The sequence below is a fragment of the Xyrauchen texanus genome, chromosome 16 (assembly GCF_025860055.1).
Source record: "Xyrauchen texanus isolate HMW12.3.18 chromosome 16, RBS_HiC_50CHRs, whole genome shotgun sequence".
In the NCBI taxonomy this organism is placed as follows: Eukaryota; Metazoa; Chordata; class Actinopteri; order Cypriniformes; family Catostomidae; genus Xyrauchen; species Xyrauchen texanus.
This window is the reverse complement of record NC_068291.1, coordinates 34974151-34987719: the sequence shown is the minus strand read 5'-3', so window position 1 is coordinate 34987719 and position 13569 is coordinate 34974151. Positions and strand designations below refer to the sequence as shown.

General features: G+C 38.4%; 1 protein-coding gene across 1 annotated transcript in view; it reads right to left on the bottom strand.

Moving 5' to 3' along the window:
• Positions 1-13569, bottom strand: part of LOC127656965 (aarF domain-containing protein kinase 1-like) — a 175034-nt gene that overhangs the window by 94815 nt on the left and 66650 nt on the right. The window contains exon 4 of the mRNA XM_052145559.1: positions 12595-12798. Coding sequence (XP_052001519.1) covers positions 12595-12798 — 204 coding nt within the window. The remainder of the gene's footprint in view (positions 1-12594; positions 12799-13569) is intronic.

The window sequence follows — 13569 nt, the reverse complement described above, 5'->3', positions numbered from 1 at the left end:
TGAGTAAACCAAAAAAATAAACATTTAACAACTGAATCCAGTCTGGATAAGCAGTAACGTGATTGTGGTCAAGCAAAAACTAGAGTGAACATTGGCAGGGCATTTGATTCCTGGAGGGACATTCGTTCGGTTTTGGGGATCAAAACCGACCCTGAATTGGCGTTCTTCTTATTGGACAGGTAAGCTTACATAACTGCAAAGCTTATGAAATATGGATTGATCTGTGTAATTTTAGCTAAATTGATCTTGCCTGCTAATGCTGATGAATTGCAATCTACCTTGCTTCGTAACGTTCAAATAATTTAAACAATCAACTCTTTCTACAAAAAGTCAGGTATACAGGATAAATCTTAGCAAATACTTAGTCCTTAGTTAAAATGATGCAGATGAATCACGTTCAGCCTCTTTGTATGTTATATCATTGTTTTGGTCGATGCTCGCATCCATTTAGAGTGTGTACACGAGCAATAGGTATTGTATCTCACAAACGTGAGTACACCTCTCACATTTTTGTAAATATTTGATTATATCTTTTCATGTGACAACACTGAACAAATTACACTTTGCTACAATGTAAATGAGTGAGTGTACAGCTTGTATAACAGTGTAAATTTGCTGTCCCCTCAAAATAATTCAACACACAGCCATTAATGTCTAAACCGCTGGCAACCAAAGTGAGTACAGCCCTAAGTGAAAATGTCCAAATTGGGCCCAATTAGCCATTTTCCCTCCCGGTGTCATGTGACTCGTTAGTGTTACAAGGTCTCCGGTGTGAATGGGGAGCAGGTGTGTTAAATTTGGTGTCATCACTCTAACACTCCCTCATACTGGTCACTGGAAGTTCAACAGAATTTCTGCTCTACATAAAGATGGCCTACGCTATAGGAAAATTGCCAAGACCCTGACACTGAGCTGCAGCACGGTGGCCAAGACCATACAGCGGTTTAACAGGACAGGTTCCACTCAGAACAGGCCTCACTATGGTCAACCAAAGAAGTTGAGTGCACGTGATCAGTGTCATATCCAGAGGTTGTCTATGGGAAATAGATGTATGAGTGCTGCCAGCATTGCTGCAGAGGTTGAAGGGGTGGGGGGTCAGCCTGTCAGTGCTCAGACCATAAACCGCACACTGCATCAAATTTGTCTGCATGGCTGTCGTCCCAGAAGGAAGCCTCTTCTAAAGATGATGCACAAGAAGCCCACAAACTGTTTGCTGAAGACAAGCAGACTAAGGACATGGATTACCGGAACCATGTCCTGTGGTCTGATGAGACCAAGATAAACTTATTTGGTTCAAATGGTGTCAAGCGTGTCATGCCTACAGTCAAGCATGGTGGTGGGAGTGTCATGGTCTGGGGCTGCATGAGTGCTGCCGGCACAGGGGAGCTACAGTTCATTGAGGGAACCATGAATGCCAACATGTACTGTGACATACTGAAGCAAAGCATGATCCCCTCCCTTCGGAAACTGGGCCACAGGGCAGTATTCCAGCATGATATCGACCCCAAACACACCTCCAAGATGACCACTGCCTTGCTAAAGAATCTGAGGGTGAAGGTGATGGACTGACCAAGCATGTCTCCAGACCTAAACCCTATTGAGCATCTGTGGGGCATCCTCAAACGGAAGGTGGAGGAGCACAAGGTATCTACCATCCTCCAGCTCTGTGATGTCATCATGGAGGAGTGGAAGAGGACTCCAGCGGCAACCTGTGAAGCTTTGGTGAACTCCATGCCCAAGAGGGTTAAAGCAGTGCTGGAGAATAATGGTGGCCACACAAAATATTGACACTTTGGGCCCAATTTGGACATTTTCACTTAGGGGTGTACTCACTTTTGTTGCCAGCGGTTTAGACATTAATGGCTGTGTGTTGAGTTATGTTGAGGGGACAGCAAATTTACACTGTTATACAAGCTGTACACTCACTACTTAACATTGCAGCAAAGTGTAATTTCTTCAGTGTTGTCACATGTAAAGATTTAATCAAATATTTACAAAAATGTGAGGGGTGAGATACTGTAGCTGGCTACAGTTCATTTAAAGGCTACAGGTGTCATTCATAACAAGGGTTTCTGAATCTTACATAATGCACCTTTAAACAATGGATTGTTGCTGTATGATACTTTGGATTTCAGATTATAAGCGCTGAAAAATTATTAGCCATCAGAAAAGTCACATTGTCAGTCCACTAACAAAGGCCACATCACAGAGAATCTGGAAATTGACCCCTAATTCCACTAGCAAATATTCATGAATGCTGTGAAAAGAACAGGGCATTCTTTCAAAAAAACGTCCTTTCCTCGTGTCAGATTATCAAATAAAAAAACACAAGATCTATCCTTTTTCAAGGTCAATGCTCTGCTCTTTGCAGTAGAATATTAGGTGAGGATGTAAAGAGATGGGATCTATTTAATTTCTTAGTTAAGATGGCGCAATCACTCAATTGAGGGGGGATTTGACAAGAAGCTATGTGTCGATTAGAGATTATATTGCATGCCCTGCCACAGAAAAAGTGACGAGACCATACAGTGACATAAAAAACAATATTGTGGAAGGCCATACAGAAAGATCTTATCACTGGACTCAACAAGAACTTGTACCAGTGAATGAATATTTATGAAGGTGAGCATTTTTATATCAATGGCAGTTTAAAGTGTAATTTCACAAGCAAAAAAATTAAAACAGCTTGAGGAAATCCTCGGATATGTAATTTTTTTGCCAGTGTAGGACAATTGCAGCTGAGAAGTCTGGTAGATAACAAATACTCAAGCCTCCCTTGTACAGCCCACTGTCTCAAAATAGGTTAATTGAGTCTTGTTAATGGATGGCAGGGCCTTTCTTGGGTTAACCTGCATATGGAAATCACTCATACATAGTAGACCTAACCGTCACTCTGTATGAAACTGGGACTGACCCTATCTCCAGCCAGACCACACAAGAAATTCTTTATGAAAGTGTGAAGGTGTCACAATGTAAGTGTATGGATGTAGACACTATTTCCGGTATGTATTCTCACTAGTTTTATGCTAAATACACCACCTACATGAATTCAACTAGTTTTACACTTTGAAACAAAACAATGAGGATTAATTGCTAATATTGTGATATGAGTGGTGCTTGCTGTGGTAAATCTCACCACCACAATGTCCCACTAATTCCCAAGTACACTGCTTCAAGTAAAACTAGCCCACCCGTATGTCTCTTCGATGTTCTAGTGCTGAGATATTGTGCTCTGAGTGGTTGCTACCGTGTTGTGTGGTTGCTAGGGTGTCTTTAAACTTAGCATACAGGCCTAAAAGAAAAGACCCAAATGTCTCTACGATTTTCTGTTCTGGAGATATGAGCCTACTGTTTCTTTTCCTATGTTAAGTCTATGGGCTTTATCCACCAAATTTGTTGTCCAGCAGGCATACAATGATTGCTTATATAAGTCATAGAGGGTGTCCAACAAATGGTGTGGGATGAGCTACAGTACACACCAAATATTTCGCAAAAGAAGAAGAAATGGGTTTTAGGGCAGTGGATTATCAATTAGTTTGGTTCATGACACCCTTTGAAACAAGAAAACCTTTCTACTAAATTAATGAGGATCACTAGGTTGTTCTGTTATTTGTGAATACTTTGTTATGTAGATACATAAATATATTTTATTATGCCTATAGACTTTCAAAACATCAAACAAGTAAATATAAAAATAAAAAAGTGATGCTGCTGCAGGAGCAACCCTTGGACATGAACACATTGCAAATGTTGTCAGCCAATGAATATTACATGAGGCACAAAGTTTTCTTACTCCAGGGGGCGCTTGGCCAATCAGAAAATCCTCTATTCATCTGCATTTAACTAGCAGAATGTTTAATATCTCATTGGATACATTTTTACACTAGATAGTTATTTTTTATAAAAACGGATACTGGGGCCTGGGTAGCTCAGCGAATAAATACACTGACTACCACAACTGGAGTCGCAAGGTTGAATCCAGGGCATGCTGAGTGACTCCAGTCAGGCTTCCAAAGCAACCAATTGGCCCAGTTGCTAGGGTGGGTAGAGCAACGTTGGGTTAACCTCCTCGTGGTCGCAATAATGTGGTTTTCACTCTCATTGGGCTGTGTGGTGATTTGTGTGTGGATGCCGGAGAACAGTGTGAGCCTCCACACACGCTACGTCTCCACGGTAACGCGCTCAACAAGCCACGTGATAAGATGCGCGGACTGACTGTCTCAGACGTAGTGGCAACGGATATTCAACCTCCACCACACAGATTGAGGCGAGTCACTATGCCACCACGAGAATCTATGCGCATTGGGCATACCATATTGGGGAGAAAATAACCCCCTTATTGCATACTACTGCAAAGATTCTAGCCTGTGAATGGAAATAAGCCTTAGTTGTCTCTAAAATCTACCTAAACGACTGGGATTGGCCCATCCTGACCAGCACTAAAAAAGGTTAAAAAAAAATCAGGTTAAAGTGCTATCTACACGCTGTTTCAGTAACGGTCAGGAGGACATCTGGACAAAAATTTCTTGATTAATGATTCTGACAAACTTTAATAACCACTGAAATACAAACGGACTTTTCTGCCAAAATGTACTCACCCTCGTCGTTCAAAAGCAATATGCTTTTGAAACACAAGATTGAGAGATGAGAGGGTTGAGAGGGATGTTTGTGGCTGTCCAAGCTCCAAAATCACACATAAAAGCACCTTAAAGTCATCCATAGCACTTGTGCCTAAGATTTAAATTATTCTCAAGTCATGTAGTATTGTAAGAGGAACAGACCGAAATTTTCCCATATCAAACTGGCGCACATGCGAGAATGGCTTGCTTACATAAGCGCTGCAAGCTCACCTGACACCATGAACACTTTGGCCTGTCGAGAGCTGTGTGTGCAGGACGCGCTACCAGCGAAAGTTTAAACAAGGCAGGAATAAAGGCAGAGGAAAAGAAATTGTGCACAAAGTTTATTGTGTGTTTTGTCACTATTTTTGTTTAATGTGTGTAAGTGAAAGTGATTTGAGGACGGGTCTGTCTTCCATACCCTGGGAAAATACCTAATCGAAGGTTAGATTTAGGGTCCCTATCCCCTTAGTACTTGACACATAAATCTTCCAAAAATCGTCCCATTAGTGACAAGAATGATGCCTCAAATAGATCTATTATGTTTCTAACGGATCATGCATCAAAGTTTTGCCTGACACATGACATTACAGGCGGAAAATCCCATATACTTACATTGCCAGTTTGCAACCATCTATAGCAAACCCAGTGACCACCCACAACACCTTAACATTATGGTGGTACCATTTTTACAGGCATGATCCATTAACATTTTCTTCAGGAAATGTAGCCATCAAGTCTTTTAAATGCAGTCTTGTGCAAAGGCAATCGCAAATCCCATTGCTTTTCTAGTCTACAGTTCTAACAAGAATGGTCAAGGTCATAGAACTTCCCAGTTCTGGTGAAATGACCTTGAACGAGAAGGACAATTGGAACCTGTAATCACTCAGCACGAGTGTGAGCAGGTAACCGTTAAAAAGCAGCCCTCCCTCGTCTGACCTTGAAATGGCTACACATGTACCCAGCAGCTCTAGGGTGATGACGACATCTTTACAGTTTTATCATTGTAATTATTAGCTCTAATATATCAGTCTGACTCCTTGCTCCACTGCCTTCCCTTCCTCCCATCTCCTCTCTCTCTCACACACACACAAACACATACACATACACACTCTTTCTCTCCCTGTAGAGAAGCTGCACTGGCTGCAACATTACGTAATTCCAGCCAGGTCGCGACTGGCTTGTAGAGGTTTGGGCTTTTTTTTTTCTTGGTGTGTGTGTGTAGATGCTGAAAAGGAATAGCTTTTTTTTTTAGACACTGCTGTGGGTGTGTCGCGAGCTGGAGATGGACCCGTCACGGCTCGTTGGGCTCGGTGCGGCAGGAGAATTATCCGTCTGTCTCTGTGTCACAATAAGATTCCCTACAATTCTCCTGCTTTCTCCTTTTGTCTCTCTCTCACTCCATTATCATCTCGCTCTCTCTGTGTGTGGATTTGAAGATTAGGTGAGGCTTGCTCTCCTAATGCAGTGTTTGAAAAATGCATCTCAGCACGCTGTGTGTCAGGTCTGGGCAATTGATTTTAATGAACATCGGTTCATCGCGACTGTAGTATGCGATGTGGCGTGCCGTGACTGGTTGGCAGGGTTGTACTGGCGCGGGAGAGGGGGGCAGAATCTCTGCCAGGGCTTTTAGCGAGATTCTCCTGCTCTGTGAGGTAAACTACTGCCTCCCAACACTCCCAGCACCTCATATTTATTTATGAGTCCTGGCATGGTCTCACGCAGAATCAAAAGGCTGTTATGGCGCCTCTGGATCCATTAAGATAAGAAATTGTTGATATCACAAAGGTGTGGGGAGGAAGACAGACATTGGTCTTGGTTTCCTCTCAGTTTGCCTTCGCTCCATCTCTTTAATTCACTCTTCCTTAAGCCCATGAGAAACTGAAATGCTATTCTGCAAGAGTCTTTCCAGTTAATAGAGCCAGGCTTCCTCTTTATGCATTCGTGGCTAAGTAGACACAGGCTCAGGTTGTGATTTTGCCCCAAACTGATGTAAGGTTTGTATTTGTTTTGCTTAATTTTTTGTATTCCTGAAAAAAAAAAAAATAATAATTGCAGGGCATGCAACCAACAAGCATCAAATAATAACAATAAAACTGAAAATAAATACAAATCTTACAACAATATTATATTTGTTAACATTAAAGCATATGTATACAATGCATATCATTTCGAACATTGTTTTCTATCCATGCGATCATAAATAAAATGACCTGTCAAACATCATATTCTCTCCATTGCTTGATTTTACCCCTACTGTGCATTTTTCTACATTGTTACAGGGTTCACACAAGGTCCTTGAAGTGCTTAAAGTGCTTTAATTTAGCTTTGAGAATTTTAAGCACTGGAATACCTAGAATATTGTCTTGTTTTTTGAAAAGTGCTTGAGATTAAAACCTTTTCTTCCATATAATGTGTGTCCATCAAAGATGAGATCCATATACTCCACTTTCATTGAATAATGTATCTAATGTGTTTAATATCCCTTCTGTTCTTTACAGATAGATAAAAACATGTGATAAACAAACAGAGAGACTTCTCTCTCATTAATGAACCGAAACACTGAGGCACTCATTGAACTCTTAAAGAGACAGTCCCATTTTAGCACGTGTTATACATAATAATGTAAACTCAGTGTTATTGCTTGTAAATTGTACAAATTATTTCAAACATTGATAGCTCATATCATTATAAACTGTTTTTTCCCTTTTTGTCCATTTTTCAGAACACTGTATTTTATAGATACATTTTTAAAAATACAAATAACTTTACAGATCTTATTGTAAAGGGTTTATACAATGTTTTCCATGCTTGTTCAATGTACCATAAACAATTAATGAACATGCACCTGTGGATCAGTCATTAAGACACTCACAGCTTACAGACGGTAGGCAATTAAGGTCACACTTATAAAAACTTAGGACACTAAAGAGAGCTTTCTCTGAAAAACACCAAAAGAAAGATGCCCAGGGTGTTCCTGCTCCTCTGCGTGAATGTGCCTTAGGCATGCTGCATTGAGGCATGAGGACTGCAGATGTGGCCAGGGCAATAATTTGCAATGTCCGTACTGTGAGACGCCTAAGACAGCGCTACAGGGAGACAGGAAGGACAGCTGATCTTCCTCGCAGTGGTAGACCACATGTAACAACACCTGCACAGTATCGGTACATCTGAATATCACACCTACGGGATAGGTACAGGATTGCAGCAACAACTGCCCGAGTTACACCAGAAACGCACAATCCCTCCATCAGTGCTCAGACTGTCCGCAATAGGCTGAGAGAGGCTGGACTGATGGCTTGTAAGCCTGTTGCAAAGACATCACCGGCAACACTGTTACCAGACATCGTCGCCTATGGGCACAAACTCACCTTCGCTGGACCAGACAGGACTGGCAAAAAGTGTTCTTCACTGATGAGTTGTGGTTTTGTCACACCAGGAGTGATGGTCCGACTCACGTTTATCATCGAAGTGTAGCCCACTATTTCTGAAGGATAATTTATTTGTGATCTTTTCTTATAGAGAAAGGTATATGAGAAATTCTTATTATTTAAACTTTGAACAGTTATATTGTGTATTAAAGAACTGTATTTTGATGAGAAATTTGAAATAGCATTTTGCGCAAACATTTAAAGAATTCTGGCATACTTTATCATTTAAGTGTTCTTATATCATATATTAAATATCAAACCAAATCATGAGATAATCATACAGGGCTCCAGACTAAATGCGGTCACAAATGCGACCAAAAATAATTGATTGTGACAATAATTTTAAATCTAGTCACCATTGACAACAATCGGGTTGTGTGCGTTTATATGCGGTTTCGTCAGATATCATCTTGTTGAAAACATCTTTAGAGATATATGACCACCACCAGTGTGTCTCGAGCTGCTTTTCACTAGTGATGGTGAGTCGACTACAAAAGAGTCGAATCCTCGACTCTGACTAAAATCGGAGACAACTCTGATACAGGAATCGATTCTTTTGTTCGACTCCATAACATTATGAACAGGACATAGTGACTGGCTCAAAATAATGAATTATCGTTCATAAGAGCCAATCACATCCTCTACAAACACCTGTTGGTTGGTGGGACACCACAAAGGTAAGGGATAATGTGTGTGCTTGCAAAAGAGAGAGAGGGTGTGACATTTAAAAAATTTGGAATTTGTGAAGTATTACATCAATGCAAAGGATAGTGTTGGAGAAGTGGATTCTCCCAATTTGTCCAGTTTTTATAAGACAATGAAACTATTTCCGACCCTGCCTGTTTCTTGTTATTTTCCCTCTTAAAATTGGATAAAAGCAGCAACTAGTGAATGAAATTTTTTACCAGTCATTTTAAGGTAAAGTTTCTCTAATCATAATAGCAAGAGTTTATGTCTTCATGTCACAGTAAGACGCAATAAGCAATGGACTGAGTGAGCTATATATATATATATATATATATATATATATATATATATATATATATATATATATACTGTAGTAGTGTGGGACTTTTAATTATAAAGATGCCCAAAATACAAATGGGACTCCTATTTTGAAATGGCTAAGCTCCCATATATGTATGTATGTATATATGTATATATATGTATATATATATATATGTATATATATATATATATATATATATATATATATATATATATATATTTATATATATATATATATATATATATATATATATATATATATATATACACACTGTATATACTACCATTCAAAAGTTTGGGCTTTGGTCAATTGCCTGAAATGTTTCTCAAGATCTTAAAAACCTTTTGATCTGAAGGTGTATGCTTAAATGGTTGAAATTTGTTTTGTAGACAAAAATATAATTGTGCCAACATATTAATTTATTTAATTACAAAACTATAATTTTATAAAAAATTAAAGACACGTTTTTGAAATGGATGACTTGGACCAAATAATTAAGAAAAGCCCAGCACTTTCGTTTAAAAAAGAATCCCAGGGTGATACCTCAAGATGTTGGGTTAGAAAATGTTGAGTACATGCCTACAAAAAAAAAAGAAAAAGTGTGGCCACTTTGAAGATGCTAAAATATAACAGCTTTGATTTATTTTTGATTTTTTTTTTTGGTCACAACATAATTCCCATATTTCCATTTCTATTATTCCATAGTTTTTCCATATTTAAATTATTCTAAAATGTAAAAAAAAAAAATTTGAATGGTAGTATTATGATCCATGTTATCAAAGCATAATTTGAAATTGTCCCAAAGAGCAAAATATCATATCAACTAACATTTGCAGTAGCATTAAATCTGGGCCTTGTCCAGTCAATCAAATATATTAAATCAAACGTTTATCATTTCAACCACACATTTTATTTAGAAGCAAATTAGCCTTGTAAACCCTGAGAAATTCAATATGCATCAGTTCTCATGTTTTCTGTTCCTTAAAAGCTATATGTTGCTATTATTTTACCATTCATTGCAAATACATGGTATAGCTTGTAGTTTTATCCTTTTGCAATGTATGGCTTTCTAAAACCCCTCAAGAAACATTGTGTGCAGGAGAACAGCATTAACCTCCAGCCCACAGTAAAGGATGGTTGGGTAGTGGGACTGGAAAAGGATGAGACACTCTAATAGTTCAAAAATGCTAATATTTATCAAAGAGTAATTATCACATTCTGTTGAAAATGTAGCTAATTACTCAACACTACCTAGTTTCAAGCCCAAGGCAGGGAGAAAAAGTGCACAAAGGTAAATTTGATCAAGGAATTTGAACAACAAGCCTTAGGGGCCATTTGTTAACAATAATAGTATTTAGAGAGATGGTGGCAGGCTATTAACAATAACACCAGAATTGTGCATATTTTTAAGATAATGAGCTTGCCCATACAAAACTCACTGCCATGATGCTAGGGTAATATGTGTGGTTGTCTCAAAGTCTTTAATAATATTCTAGTACCTAGATACAGCCCTGGTTGTGGTCTGATCGCTTAAAAAAGTAATAGCATACTTCAGCGTGAATCAAGTCATACAATTTGATGTCATTCATGTTCATATAACAAAAAGTAGCAGTGCAAGTAGCTCAGCGAGTAAAGCTGCTGACTACCACCCCTGGAATCGCGAGTTCGATTCCAGGGCGTGCTGAGTGACTCCAGCCAGGTCTCTAAAGCACCCAATTGGCCCGGTTGCTAGGGTGGGTAAAGTTACGTCATGTTAACCTCCTCGTGGTCGCTATAATGTATAATGTTCTTGGTCTCGGTGGGGCACATGGTGAGTTGTGGGTGGATGCCGCAGAGAATAGCTTGAGTCTCCACACGCTAGGTCTCTGCGGTAACGTGCTCAACAAGCCAAATGATCGGGTGCGTGGATTGACGTCTCGGTTATGGGGGCAACTGAGATTCGTCCGCCGACCACCCGGATTGAGGCACTATGCCATGACGAGGACATTGGGAATTGGGCATGCCAATGTGGGGAGAAAAAAAAATGTGTTAAGGTTAGGGGTTTGTTTAAATTTTGAGCGACAGTAATAAAGATGCGTGCCTAAGCAAGTACCATTAAAAAGGCAACAAATATATTAAAATCAGAAAAATCAGTGGTGATTATTTGGGAATGGCCTTGTTCCTTAATATTATAGGTAACAATTGACAAAAAAGCCAATTGTGAACACAAAATACTGGGACAAGAGCTGATAGATGATCTGAAAACACCTCATATTTAGAACAGAACCATTATCTCCACCATAACCAAAGCCCGTATTAAAAAACCTGTTAAAACATTCCTCAGACGGAGCACTTTCAGGGACATGACATGGGAAACCTCAGCCCTCATACACTGCTTTTCTTTGCTCATTCCTCTCATATGACATTAACCCTGCCAACCATGTATGATAGTTGTTAAATAATTGCCCCTCTCTTACTGTGCACAAATTATTCGTGCATGTTATTCTAAAGAAAAAAGAGGTATGTTTTCATAATTGCCATTTAAATGTAATAGTTTTCTCAAATACATTTTCTCCAGGTGTAATCATGGCCATGAGGGTGGAATAAAATAATATTAGCCAATAATATATTTTTTATTGTTTGATTTTCCAATCAAATCTTGAGAGATAAAATTAAATTCCATCCAAGATGATTGCCTGTTTACGGAAGAGGATTAGTGCCAAGCAATAATAAAAAAATAAAACCATCTCGAGAATAAAGTCATTATAATGCGAGATTAAACTCGTTAAATTTCGAGAAAAAAGTCGAAATACAATCTTGAGAATAAACTCATTAAATATCGAGATTAAAGTCATTATAATGCGAGATTAAACTGTTAAATTCGAGAAAAGTCGAAATACAATCTTGAGAATAAACTCATTAAATATTGAGAATAAAGTCATTATAATGCGAGATTAAACTCATTAAATTTGAGTTTATTCTCAAGATTGTATTTCGACTTTTTTCTCGAAATTTAACGAGTTTAATATCGCATTATAATGACTTTAATCTCGATATTTAATGAGTTTATTCTCAAGATTGTATTTCGACTTTTTTCTCGAAATTTAACGAGTTTAATCTCGCATTATAATGACTTTAATCTCGATATTTAATGAGTTTATTCTCAAGATTGTATTTCGACTTTTTTCTCGAAATTTAACGAGTTTAATCTCGCATTATAATGACTTTAATCTCGAGATGGCTTTATTTTTTTTTATAATTGCTTGGCCCTAATCCTCTTCCGTACCTGTTCAATATTCTGTTGAACTCAGAAAATTGACACATTTTAAAAGTTAAATGCATTTGTGTTGTCTATAATGGTGCAGTGTGTAATTTCTGCCCCACCAAATGAAATAGTTAAAATAAACAGGTTTGTATAGGTGTATCTGCAAGAGCTCAAGTAATAGAAAAATAAAAGGTAGACCCTCCTCTTAAATGAAAACAATTTGCACATCCGCAAATTTTAAGTATAGTCACTCATGTATAAACTCTAACACACAAGCACAGACAGACTTACCTCTTTTCCAAGGTCTTCTCGGATGACCTGTCTGATCTCCTCCATCGAGCTCTGAGGAGCTTTGCTGTGGAGGACCTTCAGTGTGCGTGTGTACTCCTCAGGAAGAAGATAGTCCAGGGCTCCCAAGTGCTGGCCTACTTTTATGAATGTGCCTCTGTTTGCACAACACAATTCTCTGAGCCTCTCAGCAGAACGCAGGTGAACCTGGAGAATGAGAGAACATTGAAACCAATGTGATTCATAAACAGAAATAGTTAATTCATTAATACATTGAGTGCTACAGTTCTATAGCATTCAAAAATAGTTTAATGAATAAGTCATTAATAAATATTATTAGTTTATATAACACAGAAACACAAAATGTACACTCAAAATGCTAGAAATTTCTTTAACCAGTAATTTAGCATAACCCGGTACTGAATGATTATCATATTTACATATACACATATTTATAAAGTACTTCAATATACTTTAAAGTATACCAAAGTATTACTATAGTAAATGCTCAAAACACATGGTAATACCATGCTAATTTTGTATATACCATGGTACTAAATAATTACCACAGTCTTAATACCATTGTATTTACAAGGCACTAGAAGGTGCATCAACTACTACCACCATGGAACATCTCTTAAAAAAACACAGTAATACAAGGGTAATGAATAATTCCATATTCAAATACCACAGTATATACATGGGCCTCCATGTATTTTAAAAAATACCATAGATTTATGTGGTGAATAATTGGACCAAATGGCATTCTAGGAGCCAGATTATGTGCCCCTCCCTAACTGTAAAGGCAAAGATGAGTGGCTCCATTTTGATTGGATCGTGGCAGACCAACACAAAAAAATGCCATGCACAGCCATCAGATAAGCTGCTCGGACAACTACCAGATAGTTTCCAACACGTTGGAAAAGACTTCTCGTTGGTCCATGAGTGGTTTCTTAGCAACCTTTTAAACCCCCATCC